The sequence below is a fragment of the Ambystoma mexicanum genome, chromosome 6q (genome assembly GCF_040938575.1).
Source record: "Ambystoma mexicanum isolate Mex_15411 chromosome 6q, UKY_AmexF1_1, whole genome shotgun sequence".
Taxonomy (NCBI): Eukaryota; Metazoa; Chordata; class Amphibia; order Caudata; family Ambystomatidae; genus Ambystoma; species Ambystoma mexicanum.
This window is the reverse complement of record NC_090937.1, coordinates 856,420,622-856,445,409: the sequence shown is the minus strand read 5'-3', so window position 1 is coordinate 856,445,409 and position 24,788 is coordinate 856,420,622. Positions and strand designations below refer to the sequence as shown.

The following is a 24,788-nucleotide window of genomic DNA, read 5'->3' as shown; positions in this document are numbered from 1 at the left end:
TGTGTATGAACATGGGCGTGAGGCTGCCACATGTGAGTCCTCTCAGTTGTGAGACAAATTGATGGTGTATGTGTTGGTAAACATGCTGGGCAAATGCAGTTGTGGGAGCACACATGTTTGAATTTCTGTGTATGTACATTGGCATGGTTGTGGCATGGATGGTGGTTCATAATGCATGTATCTGCACTGTGTACATGTGCATGTATGTGTATCTGACAAGTGTGCAACTGTGATGCAACATGGATGCACGTGACACTGATATATAGAAGGATGAATGGCAGATGTGACATGTATGGCGATCTCATCACTGCAACAGTTGGAGGAGATGTAGACATGCATGTAAGTGTGGTGGCGTGTGTGCATGTCTAGTGCACTCCTTGTGTTTCATGTGATGGCAGGCTCACCTTTGGCTGTTCATGCTGTTGTATGTGTATGCATGGTGCTGCCTGGTGCAATATTGCTGTTGAAATGTTCATGTGTGTGAGTTAAAAAAACATGTGTGTCGTGGAGTGTGATGCTGTGTCTGAAGTTAAACAATGCCACTCATGTGCAACTGTCATGTGTGTATCAGTCCATTGTACAGTGCCCTGATGCCTGTGTTTTATCTCTCCCTGTCTGCAGCGTCAACTGAAGAAGAGGGCGGAGAGGGTGCTGTGGAGCACAGTGGCAGGGATCATCCCGCCAGCCGGAGACACAAGGCCCGGCTCCCCTCCCAGGTTGCTATCTTGTCGGGAAGTGAGGAGTCTGGTGCTGCGTCCCAGACCGCAGCTGCTGAGGGAAGGTCCAAGAGGCGGAGGTCGGAGTTGGACTCCTCGGCAGCAGAAGGGGCAGCTGAGACCCCACAGGGTCCGATAGAGGAAGATGGCACGGAGTCATCCAGGTTGGTGGGGGGTTTGGTGGAGGAGGAGGCCGTGCAAGGGATAGACACGGGGTCTGGAGGTGGGGATCCCACTGGTGCTAGTGTTGCAGTGCAGGGGCAGGGACAGGAGGCAGCACAGGCCACCGCGGAGGTGCCTGTGTGTAATCCTGTCCCTGATCCTGTGACTGCATCATCCCGCACCAGCAGGTATGCCTACGTCCAGACCCGTTTTCAGGGAGGGGATACGCTTACAACAACTGGCCTTCCTCTCCCTGCGGACGTGGCTATCCGGGACCAGGTTGAGCCTGTCCTGGGTGGGGTGGCGTTGCGTCAACGGGCCATGCGAGGTGACCTGCAGACTTTTCATGAGGAGACTGCATGTCATCTCGAATGGCTCGTTGACCGCGTTGACCTACTGGGACAGCTCACCAGGGCCGGATTCCTCCGTTTGCTGGACCTTGTCCGACCCCCAACGCAACTGAACCCCCTATGCGCCAGTCGTACTCCATGCCATCTTCCCACCCATGTATCACCTGGGTACCCTGTGGAGCTGCCTCTGATCCTGTGGCCAGGCTGGTGGAGGACACATCCCTGCCACAGTTGGGAGTCGGACGTCCAGCAGGGGTGGCCACATCAACAACTGCACCCCAGCCGGAGGAGGATGTGCAGGCAGCAAGAGCCAGGGCACAGGCAGAGGCACAGCAGCAGCAGCAACAAAGTGGGAGCCATGATGGCTCGGGGCCTTCGTCATCGGAGGGGCAGGCATCGGCCAGAGGGCAGGAGGACCCAGGACTGGAAGTGTCTTCCGTGTGGTAGCGGTTAGGCCATGCTATAGATGCGGAGCGGCAGCGGGCAGAAGAGGCAAGGCTCACGATGGTCAGGGCGGAGAACTCCATGCGGACGGTCCTGAGGCGGGCAGAGTGCCTTGAGGCAACTCGCAGGGAGTTGGAACAGGCCATGAGTGCCTCCCTGCGAGACCTCGGGGCCAGGACAGAGGCCCGCCTTCAGGACATTGAGCAAGAGTTTGGTGATGTCCTGGCCCGGGACATCCAAAAGTGAGCCGTCGGACTAGCCCGCTGCCATTGTAAATAGTTTTTAGAGTTAGGTTTCCTTTTCGTTTTCCTTTTATTTGTGGTCAATGGACAATGCCACACACATTTGTATATAGTTATATTTTTAGGTAGTTTGTTAGGTAGGTTTCATTTGTTTAGTTGGGCTCATGGACCCTTTACATCGTTGGACAATGGATTGATTTTTTTGGGGGATTTTTGCACATGGATTAATGGATTTTTATTTTGGACAATGGATTGTATATAGTTAGATCATGGATTCATTTGGATTTTTTTTTCATTATGGACATGGAGTAATGTTTTTTTTTCCAGTTTTTCAGGACAATGTATTGTAAATAGGTGGACTATGGATTGCTTTCACATTTTTATTTATCATTATGAACATGAAACAATGGATATCTTTTTTTAACCTTTTTTTGGATTTGCGTTGGTGGAGGGAGAGTTTGGACTGTTTTTCTTTAAAATAAATTTGCATTGCTTATCATTTTCATTCTTTCATCTTTTTCACATGCTTTTCATTTCATTCTTGATATTTTGGTATGCTTTCATTTCATTTATTTAATTATGTACATAATACATTTTCATATTTTAGTTCCATGTGTGGGATTTGCTCATTGGGTTGATGCATGTGAAATTGTGGGTTTACACAGGCAATGCCAACCAGTGTATGTGTGTGATGGACATGTGTTGATGTACATAGCTGTGTTTTGGTTTGTGTCTTGAGATAGGCATGTCAGTGTGGGGTGCATTGGGAAATCATTGCGTCTCAAGAATGGGGTGGCGTGATGTGGTATTTTTTGGTGTAGAAGTGGGCCATGACTGTGCATCTTTATTTCGTGTAGGGGGGGACATGAGTGGGACATGAGTGGGGGCCTGCTGGCAGGTGCCCTGCACTGCTGGGGGGTGGGGGTGCAGGGGGACATGAGTGGGACATGAGTGGGACATGAGTGGGGGCCTGCTGCCAGGTGCCCTGCACTGCTGGGGGGTGGGGGTGTAGGGGGACATGAGTGGGACATGAGTGGGTGCCTGCTGGCAGGTGCCCTGGACTGCTGGGGGGTGGGGGTGCAAGGGGACATGGTGGGGGCCTGCTAGCAGGTGCCCTGCACTACTGGGGGGTGGGGGTGCAGGGGGACATGAGTGGGACATGAGTGGGGGCCTGCTGGCAGGTGCCCTGCACTGCTGGAGGGTGGGGGTGCAAGGGGACATGAGTGGAGGCCTGCTGGCAGGTGTCCTGCACTGCTGGGGGTGGGGGTGCAGGGGGACATGAGTGGGACATGACTTGGGGCCTGCTGGCAGGTGCCCTGCACCGCTGGGGGGTGGGGGTGCAAGGGGACATGAGTGGGGGCCTGCTGGCAGGTGCCCTACACTGCTGGGGGGTGGGGGTGCAGGGGGACATGAGTGGCACATGAGTGGGGGCCTGCTGGCAGGTGCCCTGCACTGCTGGGGGTGGGGGTGCAAGGGGACATGAGTGGGGGCCTGCTGGCAGGCGCCCTGGACTGCTGGGGGGTAGGGGTGCAGGGGGTCATGTGTTGGTGATCAGTAGTGGAAGCTGACATGTGGCTTGGCTGGGGGCATGCCCATGGTGGATGGGCTGCCTGCGGGACATGACCAGGGGTGGAGGGTAGTCCCCTGTGGTGTGGGTTGCCTGCAGGGACCGTGGGGAGTGTTGAGGGAACACCTGGGAGGACACACACTGCCAATTCACGTGTAGGACTCCCCGTGCACCCCTGAAATTCAGTACACCACTCTGACAGCAAAATTGCATGTGAAACTTCCCGCGCACCCCCGAAATACACATACCCCGCTCGCACAGGGCCCTTTCGCGTGTAAAACTTCACGCGAACCCCAGTAATACACGTACCCCGCTCGCACAGGGCCCTTTCGCGTGTAAAACTTCACACGAACCCCAGTTATACACGTACCCCACTCGCACAGGCCCTTTCGCGTGTGAAACTTCCCACGAACCCCGTAATACACGTACCCTGCTCCAATCGCGTGTGAAACTTCCCGCGATCCCCAGAAATACACATACCACGCTCGCACAGGGCCTATCGCGTGTGAAACTTCCCGCGAACCCCAGTTATACACATACACCACTCGCACAGGCCCTTTCGCGTGTGAAACTTCCCGCGCACCCCCGAAATACACGGATCCAATCACGTGTGAGATTTCCCGCGAACCCCCGTAATACACGTACCCTGCTCCAATCGCATGTCAAACTTCCCGCGAACCCCAGTTATACACATACCCCACTCGCACAGGCCCTTTCGCGTGTGAAACTTCCTGCAAACCCCGTAATACACGTACCCTGCTCCAATCGCGTGTGAAACTTCACGTGAACCCCAGTTATACACGTACCCCACTCGCACAGGCCCTTTCGCGTGTGAAACGTCACGCGAACCCCAGTAATACACGTTCCCCGCTTGGCGTTTGCTGTTTGGCAGCCCTGTAAACTGGTCCAGGGTTAGCGCAGCCCTTTGCGCTGGATTGGGGATTTTGATGGCTTTTCCTTGCGCAAGGGCGTTCTTGGGGGCGTAACTGGCGCTGCTGCAGGGTTGCTGCGCAACTCTGAGCCACGGCTTGTTTTGGAGGCTAAAATCCATGAATATGCTGTGTGCGGAAAAGATTTTAGCGCACGCAGCTGGCGCAGACATTCACACACGCACACTGTGCGCCAGCTGCGTGCTCCACTTGTGTACGAAATTCTATGAATTACCCCGAAAATTTCAAATACAAATACATCTATTGCCAAAATGCTGTTCTTCTTAGCATAGTGGTTTCTGTACCTGGATCACAAGCATTGGATAATGTACGGCTAAAACATTAGGCTCCTATGAAATATTGAAAAGGGGATACCGTCTTTATCATGAAAACTGACCGTGATCTATTTGCACAAAAAGCTCCAAGCCGTGGCCAACCAAAAGAATACTCTAATCCCAATATCCATCCCTAAGTTGATCACAACTAAACAGACAGCAGTTCCTGGAAGGGCTACTTTATGAGTTACTCACAGCCTGGCGTTTACTTCACAACACTGCTTTCACCACAATGTTCAGGAACTCTACCAGGTCTTCCACATCTTTCACTTGTCGGTCTTTGGTGCTAGATAATTTTCATTTAGGAACATCTGTTGGATCATTGGTTGCCAAGATTTTCAGAGGCTCCTACCATGATGCCATGTTGCCCAATTATTAGAGCAGATTCTTTCAGTTAATAACAGTTCCCTCCGGCGCATTATGTTCTCTCAAGATTCACAACAGGTCTCTCCTGGACCATGGGTGCACTTTCAGGTTCGCAACAGGTCCAAACTGGACAATGGATGTTCTTTATGACTTATAAGAGAAACAGACCCCTCCTGGATCTCAGATTCTCTCCAGGAGTCACAACAGGATGCTTCTGGATCTTGGGTTCTCATCAGGATTCACAATGGCTCAAGGAATATTTCTCCTCCTACACATTCAGGGTCCTTTCCAGGAGTGGATATTCTGCCATGAGTCAAATTTCTCTCTCCCAATGTTTTCCCAGTAGATCCTGGTGGTAATTCTTAGTGCATGGTTTATTAATTCCACTTGATTTGTGGGAGAGGCTTAAGCACCTCTGACGGGCCAACCTTTTCAGGGCTTCCAGAACCTTGAAACTTCAACTTTTCTCTTACAAACGTATCAGGTTTGGACTGCTTTCTTCCAGGCAGGATTTTCTTTGAGGTTTCTCTACCAGTCTACCTTTTGCCAGGCAGTAACTTTCTCAGCATTCTCCTCCTCCGCTTTCTTCCTTCGTGTCAAGGGAGCAGAATCTGACATGCATGCTCTTCTGGGATCTTCTCTGTCTTAAAGATTATTTTCCAACACAGTTTGTACATCCTGGGTTGGGGAGCCGAGCTGACAACTGACATGTTATACCACTTTCCAATTTTGTTCTGTTTGGTGGCTGGGTAATCACCCTGGACCTCTTAATTTAATTCATAATGTTATTATCAACATTCTCCAGCTATTACTCAATTACCCAAAGGCCTATCTGAGGATTACTGCAGGGCTGCGATGTTTTGAAAGCTACCCTGGCACCATTTAGGATTCATATCCACCGCTGGAAGGGGCTGTGCAGCATTCTGCAGTCTTTAACCTTCTGTAAGGTGTGAGGCAACAGCATGGGCAAATGTATGTGGGTTTTCGGACCAATCTTCTGGTCTTTCTTCAGAGTTTTCAAACTCTGCAGGTTCAGGCCTGTGCACTATGGGCGACTTGTCATTCCCAAAAAGAAGTCACTAAGATCATTGATGTTGAATTCCGGTACGCTGAGTCTTCAGGAAGCACTAAGACTATTGCTAATGCATTTTGGTAAACTACGTCCTCAGAATCTGGGACCCAAAAGGTGTCTTTTGGTGAACAGCGATATTTGAAGCTCCTGTCCCGAAGCATATTCCTTTGAGAAACACACAGAGGTACACCTTTATGTTGATGTCTTGGTGAACAGTGAGCCAGAAGGATTGCTCCTCAACCACCCTTCGGGAGGCACATCAGGTAATGGCCAGAACTGCCCAGCCTTTTGGGACTAGCTTCCCCCACATTTCAGGACGGGGAGTTTGGGCAACACTCACCCATTTACATATTGCATTACAAAAGCTAGGTAATATTTTAATAGCCCTTTTAAACGTTGGTGCTGAGTGTTTCTATAACACCCTCTTCGCCCTCTGGGAGTCTTTTTTTAGTGGAAGGTGTAAAACCAGAACAATAATGCACATTCTGAAGTACTAATGTCCACGTATATGAAAAGTAAAAATAGACTTTCTATTGGTTATTTTGTTTTTCTCCCTTGATCATCCACGAACCCTATTTTGCAGGGCTTTGGGTGTATGTGCCACAACAGAACACAAACCTTTTTTCTCATGAGTCCTAACTGTTGCAAGCTTTCTAATGTCAGGTTTTGATTGGCTGCAATGTGTGTTTTTAAGTAGATCCCCAAAGATAAGTGCATTTACAATATTTTACTGGTTGGTCTCTCTATTCTAGCTAAATGACATCCTAAATTCAATTATCAACAAAATATGGAAAATGTTAAGAAATACAGATTGGTGCTAATGAAGACCAATTAAGCATGTTTTAATTTGTAGTTACCACTTCGAGTTTCGTCGTACGGGTAGTTTGCAACCAGGTCACCGCCATGCAGGTTAGCAGAGAGAACAAACGGGTTGTCCATAATCCAGTTGATGACAGCTTTTGTCTCAGGAGCGAGCTGAAAAAAAGACACAGACATGTTTACAGTTCTGGAAGACATTTAATAATCAGTTCAGGTTCATCTTATCTCAATTCCAGGCTGCCTGCAATGCTTTACTGAACCTTTCCATAAAGTAATATAATGGCAGTGTTTAAAACCCATTGACAGTTACAATACTTATTCATAATTAATAATTGTCATTCTCATTGAACTTGGTTGGACTTTGTTGGTTAAACAAGACGAGTATGCACGTCCTTTTCGCAATGACTTGCATAATAGCCTGGCACTTAAGGGGTTAAGGTATACATGGATAGCTACGGATTTGCGAAACCCATGGACCAGGGGAGTTAGGAGGAGAGGTTGGCCGCATCAAAAGCAAAGTAATCATTATAGTTGAGCTGGCTTCCCTGGAAAGACAAGACGTCATGCTCTGTCTCGACATCACTGCTTTAGCAGCTTTGTACGCATTCATATTTTTGCAGGAAGGGTAACTATTCTAAATATATACACCATCACAGTTGTAACCCTAATTAAGAATGTCTAAATTCCACACTCTAAAAATGTATCCACAACAGTTACATCAGTTGGGAAGATGGACTTCCACCCATTATGATACACAAAGGCACAAACAATATTGATCGGGTACAGAAAGCCTGGTAGTGAGGGTAGGGAGATGGGTCCAAATTGAAGCATAGAGTTGTATTTCAACAAAATTAAGATACACATGTAATCGTATTAACAGAAGTTGCAATTGCAAGAGCAACGCTAAAAAACAAGATTGAAAAGGCAGATAGGCCATCCAAACGTCCACCTCCTAAACCAAGGAGCAGATGGAGTCGCACACGAGTTATATTTCAATGGGAGAAGGAGTTACACAATGGGTTCAATAACACACCGGATCACATAAGAGGTCATTCTCAAATAAGGGAACAGAGAACGAAAACATCCCTCTATGTCTTCCAACAGAACCTGGGACTCCTTGACACGTGCGCAATGCTACACCCTGCTAATAGGGTCTACAACTGTCCCCATGTCTAGGAATACATGTTCACCTTACCCCTATTGGCTATGCATGGGTTTCTTCTTCATGCTGGTATAGCTATTCTGATTCTACTTAAGACGCAAAGGGTGTGCTTAGAGAATGAGGTGGGTGATTTGTTCATAGTGTAAGAACCTTCTCTTAGTCAGCATTGTACCATAATGATGGGTAGAGACTGTGGGTTTGTGCTGGTGCATCATGACCTCTTTGGTTTAGGGAGGTGAGAGTGTACTTTTTTGTTTTTTTATGAGGGAAGTGTGTGGTGTCTTCCCTTTCTGAATGATGTTGGGTGAGTGGTACGTGCATGGGATGTGGCAGGTCTTAAATGTTCCACATGCGGAGGTTGAGGCTCAGATCCTGCATGAGGATGGTGGGAGCTCCCTTTCAACCTATCTTGTGAACTTGACGTTGCTGCAACACCAAGAATAAAGACGATAAACACATTTGTGTAACCTGCTTTCTACGGCCTGCATATTTACTCTCTACTCCTTTACACCACTTAAAAGCATGTGCACGATGCCTGATAATGAATTGCAAGTGAAACAAAAAGAGGAAAAGGAAAATAAATGGGGGAAGTTCTAAAAAGTACTCAATTGACTAGAACAAAACTTAGTCACTATGAATAGTCTATCAGTGGATGACTGGAGTTCACTGGAGAACATCAAATACCAAATGAACACCCAATAAATGATGCCGATTTGCACTTGCTGTCCAGCATAGAAACCTACAGCTCTTCACAAGAAATCCCATAGAGCAACAGCCAGCAAAGGCAGAGACAAGCTTTAGTTCAATAGAGCTGTAGAGAAATGGAAAAGGAAGCCGGCATAGCATCCCTGTCCCAGAAATGAAGCCCCAGAGCACAGAAAACTCAGGGGGGAGAGGGTTGGTTATAGAGTTTTACACAATCCACTGTCCTTATTCAGAAAAGCCAGTATTATACATTTAGTCTGTTACATGAACAGTGGACTTCCAAACGGAACATCCTAAAAGCAAGCATATACACGACAGCAGAGCTCGATGCAATACTGCTCAGACCAACCATGTGACCTGGGAACCTTCTCTGTAGGGGCTGTCCATTACATCTAGTGGTATAAAACCACAGACTCCATTTTCACGTGACTGGTGTTCCAGTTCTCAAGCAGCTAAACCCGACTTCTTGATATAAAGCGGAGCGTGCAGGTGGGCTACCTGCTGCTCAGCCACTGGCTTACTCACATGGCCTCATGGGTACTCATGCCCTTGCCAACCAATCACTTTTCTTTTTCACGCCTACTTCTAAAATGGCTGCAGCTCCTATGACATTACCGCAATTATGGCTGCTGTCTGGCGCCATCCAAAGCTCATGTACATCCATAAACTTAAAGAAAAATAACTTTACTTTCCACACCGGCAAAGATATTGAGGAGGCTTGGAAAAGATCGGAACATAATTTGGCAATAATTGAGTTAACTAAGAAAGAGTAAAGTAATACTTAGCCTCAGTGTTAGGCAATACATATCAAATCATTTAGACATAAAGAAGGAATCTGTGTGCCTGTAGGTCTTCTCTCCCGGTCAACAGCACAGATGTTTCCATTAATAAAGACACCCCCTTCTTTAACGGCATGCACATTCCAACTCTATTGGGATCCCAATGTGAGCAACTAAAAAACCAAATTTCAACACAAGAGGCAATCCATGAGGTGGCTTCAGGGGTAAAGTTAGCCGCAGTGTTAAGGTGTAGGCTTAAGATTTTGTGGTCATACAGGTCACATGATGCTGACAGATCAAGAGGGATGGGGGCAGCAGGGTGTTCAAGTTCCTTAAGGATGGTGAAAATCTCTCCTGTGTCAGACTTAGCATTAGCGATTCTGGCATTCAAGGCAGTGGATTTGGCAGAGTTGATAGCTTGTGTGTATACCTTGGCTACCCGAGAATACTCTAGCCGCAAGGAGTTCCAAGCCAATTCTGCCAGGCGTTTTTTGCTCCAGAGTGCAAGGAGGTCTGAGGGGGAACCAGGAATTGGAATGTTTAGCAAGTTTGGCTTTGCGAAGCATTAAAGGGGCAATGGTGTTTACAGCTGTGGTTAGGGTCGCTGCACAGAGGTCCACCAGAATAGTAGGATCTTTGGAGTAAGGAGACGTTAGGTTCGGCGAGTCTAGAATGGGCCGGGTTCCTTCTTTGGTGAGTTTACGGGAGCTATGCGCCAGCGGGGCTGGTAAGGGTAAGGAACTGGGCTTCAGTTTTTTGGGGTGAGGGATGATGAAGTAGATAAAATTGTAGTCAGACCATCGGCAGGGGGATGTAGCCAAGAGTTAGTGAGCAGTTAAGGTCCCTGATCCAATCCAACGTGTAACACTTGGTATGGGTAGGGTTAATGCAGTGTCTGAAGTCTAGAGCATTGAGGGAGTTGGCAACAGATGAAGCCTGGGGGTCCTCTGGGTCGTTAAAGGCCTAGGTTAAGATCACCAAGGAGGATCATTTTAGATGAAGCCTTGAAATTAACTCCAAGGGCGTTGAGAATGTCCTCTTTGAAGTTAATGGATGTGCCAGGAGAGCGGTAAACGTGGACAGTGATGGTACTAGTAGGTGAGGTGGTCAGCTTGATGAAGAGAATGTCTCTATTCCCTTCTAGGGAGGAATTGAGCTGCCTAATGGGAATGGAATCTTTGCCACAATAGCAACCCCTCCTCCTCTAGCGTTGATATGGTCTTTACGGTAGATGACATAGCCTGGGGGGATAGCTACGGAGAGGGCTGGCCCGGATGCTTCATGCAGCCATGTTTCAGATATGGCAAGGGCATCAATGTTCCGAGAGGTGAGGAGGTCATTAAAGTAAAGCTTATTCGCTAGTACTGAGCGAGCATTACTTAATGTGTAGTTCAAATTAGTATCTTTTACAATGGTCATTGTGAGGTGTTCACTGGGCATGGTAGGGTTATGTGTGTAGAGAAGTGACTGATTTGGTGGAACAGGTTTTCACCTTGGTAGTAGTTCAGAGCTGGTGGCCTCTAGGGGTGAGCGAGGAGCATCTGGTACATGGCTATTGCTAGTCAAAGCAAGGCAGCCTGACATTAATACATAGTGGAGGGCAACATGGTGGGGCACAGGGTATATTCGATGCATGCAATTGCTGATTAAAACATGGCAGTATGTTGATAATCTCGAGCTAGCGGCATTAAGGGGGAACCCAGGTACTATTGGCACACAGATACAACTGTTACTGATTGGCACAGGGCAGTCTGATGTTAATGCAATGTTCAAGGCACCATGGGGTGAACCAGGTACAATTGGCACACAACAGTTCCTTAATAGAGCAGGGCAGTCTGGCGATAGTGGCATATTAAAGGCATCATAGGGGGCACCAAGTACATTTGACACACAGCTATGGGTAATCAAAGCGCGACTGTCTGTCAGGCAGGCAGTGTGATCAGCATCCTGTGTAGAGTGAAGTGTATTCATCAGAGAGCTGATTCTCCAGGCGGAAGGGCAGAACACCTGTGCTGCAATGCATGAAGCAGCATAGGAAGGACTGGGTAAATGTCTGGCCTTGCGAACGTTCATGGGACCCATATCATGTGTAGTGATATCCACGATAAGTCTATCAAATGGGGTTGTGCCTGACTGGCAGTCCTCAGTGTGGTGTGGATCACTCTTGTAAGAGGGCAGGGATACTGGGGTTCCAGGCGAAGGTGTAGGCGTGCAAGCAGTCACAGTAGCGGGAGTCTGGCCTTGCGTCCAGTGCGAGTCCTGTTAAAGGTGGAAGTAGGACGATGTGAGGGGCGGTAGTTACTGTTTAGAGCAGGCGTAGGGCTTGCATCCATATCACAGGTCTCTGCAGTGGGATTGGTTCGAGATCAGAGGAAGGCGTTCCTTGATAATGTGGGGTGGGGGCGAGGGGCCCTCTGAGCTCTGCCTGTTCTACGGCAGAGATTTCTATTTCAAAGCTTGCCAGAGAGAGGGAAGGGGGTCAGGCCATGTGATGGACTGATGTGGGACTACTGCTGTTGTGGTGGTGAGCCACTGAGCGGTCGAGGGACTGTTCTTTGTCTCAGCGAGGAGGGCTGTTTCAAGTAGACCCAGATATGTGGCAAAAGACCTGTGCTGATAGTGGGGAAGAAAGCCTGGCTTGAAGCGGTTTTGTCGGTGGGACTCATGGTGAAGTCACAGTCGGTGAGTGCAGGGATTGGTTTGCTTTACATTTTTTTGCACACAATTGGAGTGCATCTTGGATGACTTTGGCTCAATGCGTGTAACGCTGTGAGGGGGCAGGCAGAGTTGGACTGTGGCACATGCCGTTCCGGCTTAAGGAAGGGGGTTGGTGGTGGCATGGGGATAAGGGGGGCTCACGTTACATTCATTATATTAGTGGATACCGGAATCGGTGCAAAGCTAAGTGCATCCTGGCCAGGAGGACCTGGAGTACTTTGCTTTCCTGCGTTAGGATACCACATTTCAACTAATTCCTGGAACAGGGAGACACCGGGGATAGCGCTGATATGCTGGAGGGGTAGAAGAGTAAGGTCTGGTGGGGCAGAGTCGGGTGCCCTTTCCGCCCGGGCCCGACAGGCCCAGACAGGATCGACCCTTGCTGGTGATCATGTGTGGTCATGGGTGAAAAATGGTGTTGTCATGGCAGTTATGACGGAGTGCAATGATGATTTCTGATCATTTCCAATGGACTGTAGGAGGATAGGTCTTGTGACGGCTGGATGCAGTTTAAGTGACAACATTGAGAAGATGGTGGTCCCTGTGACACACCTGCAAACCCCATTCCCAGTATTCAAGTGTGATATGCCTGGTCTGATTCAAGAAAGCTACAAACATGTGGATGCAAACATAGGCCAGAGGGGGAAATGACAACAAACTGTTGGCACATTTCCCCTTGTCACTGCTCACAATCAAGCACGTTCGGGGCGTGGTTACAATATAAAAACAGTCAAACAAAGACACCTCAGTGGATCACTCATGGCAAATGCATCAGGAAAGTGTGACATCTAATTCTCGTGTCTATGGTGATATTTAGCAGTGTACATATTTCAATTAATAGCCATTTCCTCTCCACTCTCCTTCTGGAACGCGGCACATCGTTGAGTGTTACAATGGCAGATGACACCTAGGTGGAGCGACACAGATGACAGGACCCCAGAGGCTTCACAGTGAGATTGTGAAAGAGTCGCATGCCTCTATGACACAACTATGTATTTGAAAGGCTCAGAGAAAGTAGGGCACGATCACATTTCAGAAAACCGACTCCAAACAATTAAGTCCCACAGTTTTCCTTCACATTGTTTGATCGAACTAGTGTTGCTGCTTTAAACGACATTTTTTTTAAAAAAACACGCTGCTCCCATTATCACCTTTATATCTTTGCCGTCAAACACAGAGTAAGAGGAACACATTGACCGTTATACAGTAGAAAAGCCTCGATCTTGGAAAGACGAAAGCGCTCAAAAAGGAACAGGTTGTAAGAGGAAGAGGAGGCGACCCCAGGTCTTTGGTCTGTCCTCTTTCATGTACAAGGCAGGACAAAAATGGCAGATACGCTTAATGGTCAACTAGAAATACTAGTTAATACAAAATGGCAATATGTAATGCAGTCAGACATCCAAAGAAATAGTAAAAGAAATCAAACATATTTTTCCATCAATAGAAATTCTCAAAAGCAAATTTTAGTTAGAAAAAAAAACAACGGTTTTGTTAAGCGAGGACCCCTCTGTTGAGAATACTTACTGATCTTTTAAACATATTTATTTTGCAAGTGCAGCAACCTATTATACTGTCTTCGATGAATCTACTGCAAAACTAACTGGTAGAGATAATCGGGGAAGTGCTTTGCTCGCCTATATGTATTTTTCATCTCATACTGTTCCTCACTGCTTGTTTAACCAGGCCTGTGCTGTCGTTACAGCCCACTGCAGGAAAGTGTTTTAGCAAACCATGTGCTCAGTGAGCAGGCAGCCAGAGAGACGTGGGCATTTAGAGGTGGGCAAGCCAGGTGAGGCTTGGACAAGCTCGGGACAAGTGGCATAAATACTTGCCTGGCAAGGAGCGGGCGGTGCCTACCTAACGCCGTGTTCCACCCCCAGCACAGAGCCTTTCTCCTGGACCCTGTCCTCACCCCCAGCACCGCCATGAAAGCACGCCTGGCATTTAGGCTTCACAAATCTTTCCACGTCCCATTGTTATTCGCAGCACATTTAAATTTGAAGTTATTTAAGTGCAAGGCAGCCAACAAAGTTTAAGTCTAAAACAAGTGATTGTCTGTGATACGCCCTCGTAATAAGCCTAAATGCTACCTGATAAAAACAGGATGTCTGCATTTATACCTGAAAGCCACATCGCCCACAGCTCCAGTTAATTAATGTTATGAAATCGAAGGTCTGGCTCTATCCCAAGTCATGGAGGGCAGTGCACAGCCCAGGAAAGATGGTCTACCAGGGCATTAAAACCAGAGTTGTGAGCACCTCAGCTTGGGAGTTGCAGGATCTTCCTCTAAGTCTGCTCCTCGCCCCCAATCTGAGAGAAATAGACCTACACTAGAAATACACATAGGGCCTCATTACGACCCTGGCGGAGTGGGTTTACGCCAGCGGTATTCGCGGCGGACCCGTCCGCCCCACTACGAGTTCCCGTAGCGCCATGGAGCGTTTTCCGCCTGGTTTTTCCGGGCGGAGAAATCCATGGCGCTACGGGACCTTGTTGTTAATTACGCCACCGTATTTTACGGTGGCGTAATTAACGCCTTCCCCACTCCCATTATACCCTATGGGGCAAAAATGGGAATGGGGAAGGGTAAAATGGGGAATGGGGATTTACCGCCCCGCCAACCTCGGAATGGGGCGGTAAATCCGCCAACCCCCATGGCGCTATCGGCAGCTTTCCGCCGTGCTCCATGGTGCATTTGGCGCCACGATTTCCGCCAGGGTCGTAATGAGGGCCATAGTATAGTAACATGCAGTTGCCTCACCCTTAAAAATCTATCTCCCACCTACGCATGCATTCCATTGACGGAGCTCACAACCTTAACATGGGAATAGCAGATCTCCATGAAACGTGGCGAAGCACAACACAGCAGCCCAGGGCTTACACGCCTCGCCGGATACTAATGGGAAAGGGGGGCCCTAACAAATGTTTACCAGTGGCAGGGGAAAGACTCCAATTGAAAAGGTAAGGCAGGGAAAATAAGTGCTGCAGTATTCTGTATGCCAACAAGGATCCACAGTAAGAGGTGTTAAAACAAAACGAGACATTGGAAAAGGGAGAAATACAAGATCAAATGAAAAAGTGAGCATTCCCGTATGCCAGCAGGGATCCCCACTGACTCACACCCTTATTATATCATCAGAGCTAGCCCTAATAGGCAATGTATTCTCGAGAGCACCACTGGAACTGATGGGAAGGGGAGCAGAGAGGAACAGGCAGGGCTTCGGCCTGGAGTCAAAATGGCCACCACCAGGCCTTCTTAAGACTCAGAAAGCAGCAGATCTGCATGCAACAGCTGAGGCAAAGATTAAATTAAAGAAGGCATCAGCCTATATAATGGCAGATCGAGGCAAGCAAAGGAAGGGGGGGGAGGGGAGAGAGAGAGAAAGCGAGAGAGAGAGAGAGAGAATCCTTAAGAAACTGAGACTGCTTACTTTATGCCTTGTACGTTAGCTTGGTACTATAGTCCCTTATAAGTGAGAAGGGCACTATTTTCTTTATAAGAAAGGCTCCCTGTTTTCCAGTCTTACTGATTTTTATACATAAATACAGACGGATATCAAAATGCTTTCTGTCTGTATTTATTTATAATAATTGAAAAACACGGAAGAGCAGGTCTTTTTGCTTGGTTCCCTATACTATCAATCGTGCATCGCAGGGCAATCTCAATGGAGACTGGCAGCCTGGAGAGTGTAAATGTTGTTTACAAATAGTATTAAGTCTATTCCAATAGCTGAAAACATAGATCTTAGGCCAGCAGCAATCAGAGGAGCAACCATTTGATGTTTTGGTGAAAATGGAGCTGACAGTGATATAGTCCCATTTGATTCCTGTGTGGATGGGTGTGTGTTTTTTTATGAATTAATTTTTTATGCAAATACAGGCAGAAAAAAAATGGTTGCAAATTATCTTTTTATATGCCAAATAATAAAAGATTTAAGTTACTTACCTGTAACTGTTGTTCTCCAGCATGTGTCTGGCTTGGATTCACATGCTCATGAATATTCCTCATCGTCAGGCTAGGAATCCTTGGTAAAAGAAAAAACAGTTTCACTTTCACTTTAAAATAGTATTTCTCCTCTAAACCAATGACTTTTCTCTGGGTCATACTGCCCCCTTCCAATGACAGTCCTCTCCCTAAGCCCCACCTGTGGCAGCGATCTTCAGATTTTGTAAGCATGTAAAGACGTAGTATGACCAAAAAGAGCCGCAGAGGGGACAGAGGGAGGGTTTGTATGTGAATCCATGCCAGACCCATGCTGGAGAACAATAGTTACAGGTAAGTAACTTAAACCTTCTCCAGCATGGGTCTGGCATGGATTCACATGCTCATGAATAGCGAATTCACAGCAGTACACATTACATAACCACAGGAGGTGGCAAGGCTCAACAGAAACAATTAACACTTACCCCTGGAACAGACTCTGCTTAAGCAAACAGGTTGCGTAGCACTACCTGGACGAAACTGGACTCCTCCCTGGAATCCCTGTCAAAGCAGTAGAACTTCGTGAAGATATGCATGGACCTCCACGTTGCAGCCCTAAAGATGTCGAGCCGAGGCACACCAGAAAGGAACGCCATTGTTCCAGCGATCGCTCTGGTGAAGTGGGCTCTTAGACGACCCGGCAGATGCCAGTTAGCCAGCCGATGACAGTGCATCCGGAGACCCATCTTGAGATGGAAGCCTTGGACAAGGCCTTCCCATGATTCACAGGTCCAAAGTTCACAAACAATTGAGAAGTATTCCGAAAACTCTTTGTGCGTGTCATGTAGAATTTAAGGCACGAGTCACGTCCAGTGAATGCAAGGTCCTCTCTGCCGGTGACAAAGGGTGCAGGAAGAAAACAGGCAACACCAAAGGCTTGCTGAGGTGGCATTCTGACAGGATCTTTGGCATGAAAGTGGGTTGCGTACGCAGAACCACCCTCAAATCATGGAAAGTCAGATGGCTGCTTGCTGGACAGGCAAATTAACAAGGGGGGTCCTGGGAGTTCCTCTGCCAGACATTAGTCCTGGTTCCGAGAGACTTACCCAGAGTCTTTAGCTCACTATCTTTCACAGAGAAGAAATATCCCAAACATATCAGTCTTTGTCCTGCCCTGGGGCAGTCCAGCACCGAAATGCTAGGCAATTCTCCTCTGAACAAGAGTACCAACAGAAACACCAGACACGTGTTTCGGTCTGGTTGGACCTCATCAGTAGGGTGGATCTGTGCCTCTCTAAGAATAGTGAGCAAGGGGTCCACGTCTGGATTCCCCTAGTAACTTAGGGTGAGACCCAAAGTTACTTGAATATGCAAATTAACAAGGGGGGTCCTGGGAGTCCCTCTGCCAGACAATAGTCCTGGTTACGAGAGAATTACCCAGAGTCTTTAGCTCACTATCTTTCACAGAGAAGAAATATCCCAAACATATCAGTCTTTGTCCTGCCCTGGGGCAGTCCAGCACCGAAATGCTAGGCAATTCTCCTCTGAACAAGAGTACCAACAGAAACCCCAGACACGTGTTTCGGTCTGATTGGACCTCATCAGTAGGGTGGATCTGTGCCTCTCTAAGAATAGTGAGCAAGGGGTCCACGTCTGGATTCCCCTAGTAACTTACGGTGAGACCCAAAGTTACTTGAATATGCAAATTAACAAGGGGGGGTCCTGGGAGTCCCTCTGCCAGACATTAGTCCTGGTTACGAGAGACTTACCCAGAGTCTTTAGCTCACTATCTTTCACAGAGAAGAAATATCCCAAACATATCAGTCTTTGTCCTGCCCTGGGGCAGTCCAGCACCGAAATGCTAGGCAATTCTCCTCTGAACAAGAATACCAACAGAAACCCCAGACACGTGTTTCGGTCTGGTTGGACCTCATCAGTAGGGTGGATCTGTGCCTCTCTAAGAATAGTGAGCAAGGGGTCAACGTCTGGATTCCCCTAGTAACTTAGGGTGAGACCCAAAGTTACTTGAATATGCAAATTAACAAGGGGGGTCCTGGATCACACCCACTCGTCCTTGAAGAGTGCTGGCGATTAAGTGCCCCCTTGTTTCCTGATGTAGAACATGGTGGTGGTGGTGGTGGTGTTGTCTGTGAAGATCCTCACCACCTTACCTCTTAGTGATGGTAGGAAAGACTTGAGGACGCAGAACACTACCCGTAACTCAGGATGTTGATGTGCAGATCCTTTTCCTGCAGAAGCCACAGACCTTTGGTGTGCAGACATCCGGTGTGAGCTCCCCAACCTTCCAGGGAAGCGTCTGTGGTGACCGTCTGTCATGATGCCTACCCCCGGGCATCCGGACCAAGCCCATCAGCCCTGGGAGAAGGCATCCAGATATTTATTAAAACCCCAGCAGCCCCGGCAAGGGACTGTCTGGGTTCAGTCCTGGCGCCTTAGGCACCAGGTTCATAATAGAAATCAGTCCTGGCACCATAGGCACCAGGCTCATAGACATTACTTACCTCATGCAGACCATGCTGCAACCGAATCCAAGCCAACGTGAGGCTTGGATGGGACTATTTTGTTACAGGGACTATTTTTTACTCGGGTGTGGTTCTGGGGAACTTCTTACCTGGAACTACTTTGGAGGCTATTTAAACCACGCCCGATCAGCAACACATGCTTCGCGTTATTCTGCATCCAGCAGCGTAACGCTCACCGTGCCTGCAGTCAGCATCCAGTCTTCAGCCACGCCCGTCTCGAAACCAGAGCTCCTAGCAAAAGAGGAAAGAAGAACGAAAGGTTAGAACACCGACATTATTTCAATCCTTACCTGATTCTGGATCCATCATGTCTTCGAACTGGAAAAGGACATTATTTCTGCACGCGTCGCATCGCCAGCTGCAGCGCCGCGTCAGACTCACCAGTCCTCACAGCTTTTTTTCGATCCGGCGCTGCCTCCATCATGTTCTTCACCAAACTACAGCAAAAGAAACAACAAGGTGAGCCAAGAGAGCCGACAAATACAATCTCTTACCACGATAGGCTTACCTGATTTACCACCGGAGGCATTACCCTTTAATATGCCTCATCTTCATTTGCCGCACCTATAAAGGGAGAAAACAACAAGTTAAACTCATGCAACTTTTACCAGACAGTGTTGGGTAATACAGACTCTTACCTGAACGCCAGCTGCTGTCTCCAGGCAATATTCTTTGGAACTAGTCGCGATTTAACAAGGGAATGGAATAAGAGTGATTATCGGACATATTGAACTTTTTGAACTTTATAAACCCCGGAGTCAATATTCCTCCGGAACTTCTCCAGCACCTTTAAACCAGTGAAGTAACTGGTATCTACGCGCCCCTGCATGCCATGCAGGATGGAGAGCTCATCATTTAAAAACATAAGGTGAGGTTACTAAAAGGGGATTTCGGAGGTGACAAGAGGGGAGAACGAGAACAGTGGGAGGGGGCCATCACTAAAATCCACGGGTGGCTAAATCCCTTTATCCACTTGCAGGAGAATACTTTTACGGAACAAGCAGACGAGGTTAGGTGGGCCAGTCCAGACAGTCATCTCGGCACTACGCATCATGTTGGTGGAGACCGCAGCTGTCCGGGTCCGATCGACGCCCCTGTGGGAACCAGGTGAGCATAACACCGTCCCCTGGTATGGTGGGGCTTGAAATCCCGTCCCATGGGCGATGTCAGAGCATACCCCCACCACTCAGTCGCCTACTGGAACTTCTCGTTGAGGAGGATCTTGTCTGCAAAACTCCTGAACACTTGCATCCAACGAGCATCAAAGAATTCCTGTAGGGGTCGCATTTGCAACCTGCAGAGACAGATGAGGTAGATGCAGGATGACATCATACCCAGCAATGACTTGATGGCCCACACTGTGGCCGTCTTCGACGACGACATTCGCTGCACCTTCCCTTGAATGGCCACTAGCCTCTCCCCCAAGGGGGATGCCAAGCAAACTATTGTGTTGAGTCTAGCATCAAGGAACAGCATGTTCTATGATGGCATTAAGCAGGACTTCAGATAGTTTGGGGAGCCTTACGGTCTCCTTCGTGAGCGCATCGGGCAGTTACTGGGAGCAGGGTGCGTAGCAGCCAATCATCCAGGTACGGGCATAGGTGTATGCCCTGCAGATGCATGTGGGCTGCCACTGGGGCCAGGCATTTTGTGAACACCCTTGGGGCCGACTTTACACCAAGAAGGTGTAATGTTGGCCTTGTACCACGAATCGTTGGAAGCTCCGATGTGGATGGGGACATGGAAGTGTGTACTTGTTCAGGCAGCGTAGGTCTAAGATGGGTTTCACCCCCCCCCCCCGTCTTCTTTCTGACCAGAAAGTATCTGGAATAGACTCTGGAACCCCAGAGCCATTGGGGAATGAGCTCTATCACCACTTTTTTTCGTAACATGGCTCGCACTTCTTCTAGGAGCTGAGGGGTGTGCTGCTCCTGACAAGGAACTGGTGGAATACAAGGACACCTGCGTAGGGACTCCAAGGTGTGTCCCTGGGTGAGAGCATCCAGCACCCATCTGTCGGTGGTGATCTTCATCCACTCGCTGATGAATGTCATCAGCTGGCCTCCCACTTGGGTGCACGAGTGGGGGCCCGACGTCTTGGCAGGTTCAGGCTTGCTTGGGTGCTGGCACCCTGTCCTGTGGTGATGCTGACCTCTGCTACCGAAGGTCTGGGAGCGACTGCTGTAGGCTTCATGCATGGAAGATCAGGGAGGTTGCCTGTACGAGGTGGAGTATCCCTTGGATGATCTGCTCGATTTTCCCCTGTAGGAGTGAAAAGACGATGAGCGATACTGCTGCAGAGGCCAAGTGAACATGCCGTCTCTGCGCCCGTCTTTATGGCTTGAACAGATTTGTCAACCGCCCTCCCAAACAGATTTTCACCATCGAAAGGTATGTCCAGCATCTTTGCATGGACATCCTGGTGAAAGTTAGTAGCCTTCAACCATCCCTGCCAACAAAGGCAAACACTGTTTCCCATCTGTCAGAAGCCTGTGTCTGCAATGTCCACTGCCACCCAAAATGGCATGGTCCGATATCACCTCCCCTTCCTGAAGAGGGCAAGGGCCTCTGTTCTCTTGTCGTCGGGAAGGAATTCCAGGATATGGTGCAGCTTGTACCAAAGCTCTGGTTGTATCGGGACAAGATAGCCATAGCATTAGCTGCTTTGATCGCTTTGATTGTGGATGCCTCTGTGTAGATGACTCTTTCCCATGGCGTCCATCCTCTTCCCCTCGTTGTCCAGGAGAACTGATGATGCAGAGGCCGGGTTGGCTGAACGTTTTCTTGTCGCATCCAGAGTTCAGCGACGGTTGTGACCTCAAGCACTTCGGTGCGGAGTCCGGCGCCCTGTACTTCTTCTCCAACCTGTCTCGTTTGGTTTGAGCCGAGCATGGGTTTTTCATGACAGCCAGGCCTTACTCCCAAATATCATCCAAAAAGGATCCTGACATGATCGTCTTCCTCTTGGACTCCCGTCGCTGGTATAGGAAGCCCTCCTTTTTGGTTCACTCAAGCACTAAATGGAATAGTTTGAAGGCCCTGGAGATCCTCAAGTGGAATGATGGCATCTTATCTGGTGGAGAGCCTCTATGAGGGGCGTCCAGGTGCAGTGATTCATCATCGGCTGGGATCTTTGTCAGTCCTCATGGTCATCGTGGCCGTGTCCATACCAGAGTCCGCGTGCGGGTCCGCTGGTGGAGTCGGGTCTCGACGTGATGGAGGAGGCTGATGCGGTGGCATCAGATGATGCTTCTTCTTTTTACGTGGGGGTTGGTCAGGGGCCTGCGGTACAACAGGTACCGGTGTTGGAGGAAACCTTTGCTGGATCTCCATCACTAGGGTGTGGAAAGTTCACAGGATGTCCATGGATATGTTGCTCAGCTGTAGAGGGAATGATGGAGCACCAGACCCTGCGCCGCCCTCCTTCTCGTGGGCTGTATGAACGGACACTTGGTAATTGTCCTCCATGGAGAAGATGTGCACTGGCTGATCATAAACCTTGGAGGGTTGCTTTTGGGCCTCCCTGCCCTGCCCTTTTCCCTCCTGAGGGTCGTGTACCGGGATGGGGACCGGTGCCTTTCACCCTCCCCCCAGGGATGCCTGCAGCCTTCACTACTGCCTGGGCTGCCGTGTCGAGCATGGTAGGCAGGGATACTCTTGGTGCTGTAGGGACAACCCTTGTTGGGTTGGTACCGCCTGCCATAGTGGTCGCCCCACAGGATGTCGAGGAAGTGGTCGACAGCATCTTTGGCTGCGCCTGGTGAGCCTGCTGTGAGGCCTTCTTCTCTTCCTCCAGCCTTAGTTTCTCCGATTTGCCCCGTAACTTGGCCGGGGTGGAGGACTTCCTCTTTGAGGAGGAACCCGATGGCAGGCTGGCTGAGGAGGCAGACAGCGATGTTGATCACAGTCTATCCAACCTGAGACCTGCAACAGCAGTGAAACCGGTGGAATCAGCCTTGCAGTTCTTGGTCTTATCTTGGACCCCCGCGGATGGGGCATCCTCAAAGGACTTTGACCGCCTCCGAAAGGGAGACCGCTCCTCGGACCGACCGGTCCTGGGTGAGTGGCCTTGCTCGACTTGAGCTGTGCCGCCAGCCTGCTATACATTTCTTTCTTTGTTTTCTCGAGAAGCCCAGGCATATCGTGCACCCATCCACGTTGTGGTTCAGGTGCAGACAGTACAGACACTTTTGATGTTTGTCCTCCACAAAGACGTTCCTTAGTCTGCATGGGTGCAGGGCCTGACAAGGGTCCTTTCCTCCTTTTTCTCCTCTGTCATTGTTGGAGGGCGTGAAGTAGGCCCAAGACGGCCTTCCAGAAACTTCAACGAACAACCGCCCTTTGAGGGGCGCACAACTTCACTGACAATGGATCCCCATTTCTGTCCGATTGAGCTAGGAGTACAAGGGCTCCGATGGAACAAAATAGAACTTTTCTGTGAAAAACCTGGGAAAAAATACAAAATAGCTCGGAGAGCAACTCAAGGACTCCCAACACTGAAACATGTGGTAAAAATCTGAAGATAGCTGCCAGAGACGGGGCTTAAGAGGACTGTCATTGGATGGGGCAGTATGACCCAGAGGACAGTGATTGGTTTAGAGGTGAAATACAGTTTTAAAGTAAAAGTGAAACTGTTTCTTTCTTTTACCGAGGATTCCCAGCCTGACGATGGGGAATATTCATGAGCATGTGAATACATGCCATACCCCATGCTGGAGAATATGGACACATTTTGAAAAAATTGCCCACACATAAATAAGGGTAAATACAGAAGGAAGTGACGGAAAAATAAATACCATAACATTGGGAGCCTGATTTATAAGTGATCTGGACATTATATCCTTTACTGGAAGGTGCCCCTTAGAGTAAGCTGGAGCACTATGTCCCTGGAGCAGGGGGAATTGGCAAGGGACTATCCCCCTGCATGGATTAGATAAAGGGAGCAGGGTGTTACAACCTATGATTTAGAGTTGAGCTCCGAAGTGGGCGGCACTTCAATCCCTGAAACTGTGGGAAACCAAAAAAATTGGCTGGGGGTCAAATCTATGTGACTATGTCCTTGGGAAAGAAGCATGCTGGGCACTGTATCCCCAAAACTGTGCTCAGAATAGAAAAACAGAGGGAGGAGTGCTGTATTAGAGTAAGAATCCTGACACCTCTTAGTTTAGACCATCCTGAAGTATCATTCCAAATCTTCTAGTTTAGTTCTGTGGTGTCTGGTGGTTAGCCATGCACAAAAAGGGTTTGCTTTTATTGTGGAAGGTCATGTTTTCTTCCCCTCAGATAAAATAGCAGGATTCAGGTCTGTAGTGTAGTTGGCCTCGGACGAATCATGTGACATAGGAACAAGGGAAGTGACGAGAAGGGAAGGGGCGGAGGATATAAGGGGAGTTTCAGATGGAGCAACGGTATGTTAGAATTAAGTCACTGTTATGCAAGCTCCTGGTTTCCGCTCCTTATTTGCACCCGTGTAGGGTTGGGGAGCCGTGTGGGGGTCCGCGCTGACAGGCGCATGCAGTTGGCCCATGGGGGACATTAAACTGGTGATGAGGCGGGCGGCCTCAAGCGTGATCGTGATTCCCATATCGGGGATCAGGTAGGTGGGCGCACACGCTGCTGCGTCGCCGAACGAGGGCGGGCCGTTCATACACTGCTGGGGGAAAAGATATGGAATACCGACGCCGGTCGGGAAGGAACCACGTGAGGGCACATAGTGGAAAGAGTGCGGCCTACCCTACGAAATGTCTGGGTTAGTGCACAACCCGAGCCTGACCACTCATTCTATCCCTATTGTCATGTCAGCAACTCAACCACGTCTCACGAACTAGGGGAAGACCACAAAAGGCTGCACACACTACCAGACAAGCACAAACAATCCATTGGCCCTTCCACATGACACGGGCCACACAATCACAGTGAGGAACAACAGGGAACTCCAATTGTCAGGGAGGAGGAGA

The 24,788-nt window shown here is 48.8% G+C and overlaps 1 protein-coding gene across 1 annotated transcript in view; it reads right to left on the bottom strand.

Moving 5' to 3' along the window:
* The window catches only part of CPE (carboxypeptidase E), a 334,050-nt gene that overhangs the window by 79,118 nt on the left and 230,144 nt on the right, over positions 1 to 24,788 (bottom strand). The window contains exon 4 of the mRNA XM_069631383.1: positions 7,041 to 7,158. Coding sequence (XP_069487484.1) covers positions 7,041 to 7,158 — 118 coding nt within the window. The remainder of the gene's footprint in view (positions 1 to 7,040; positions 7,159 to 24,788) is intronic.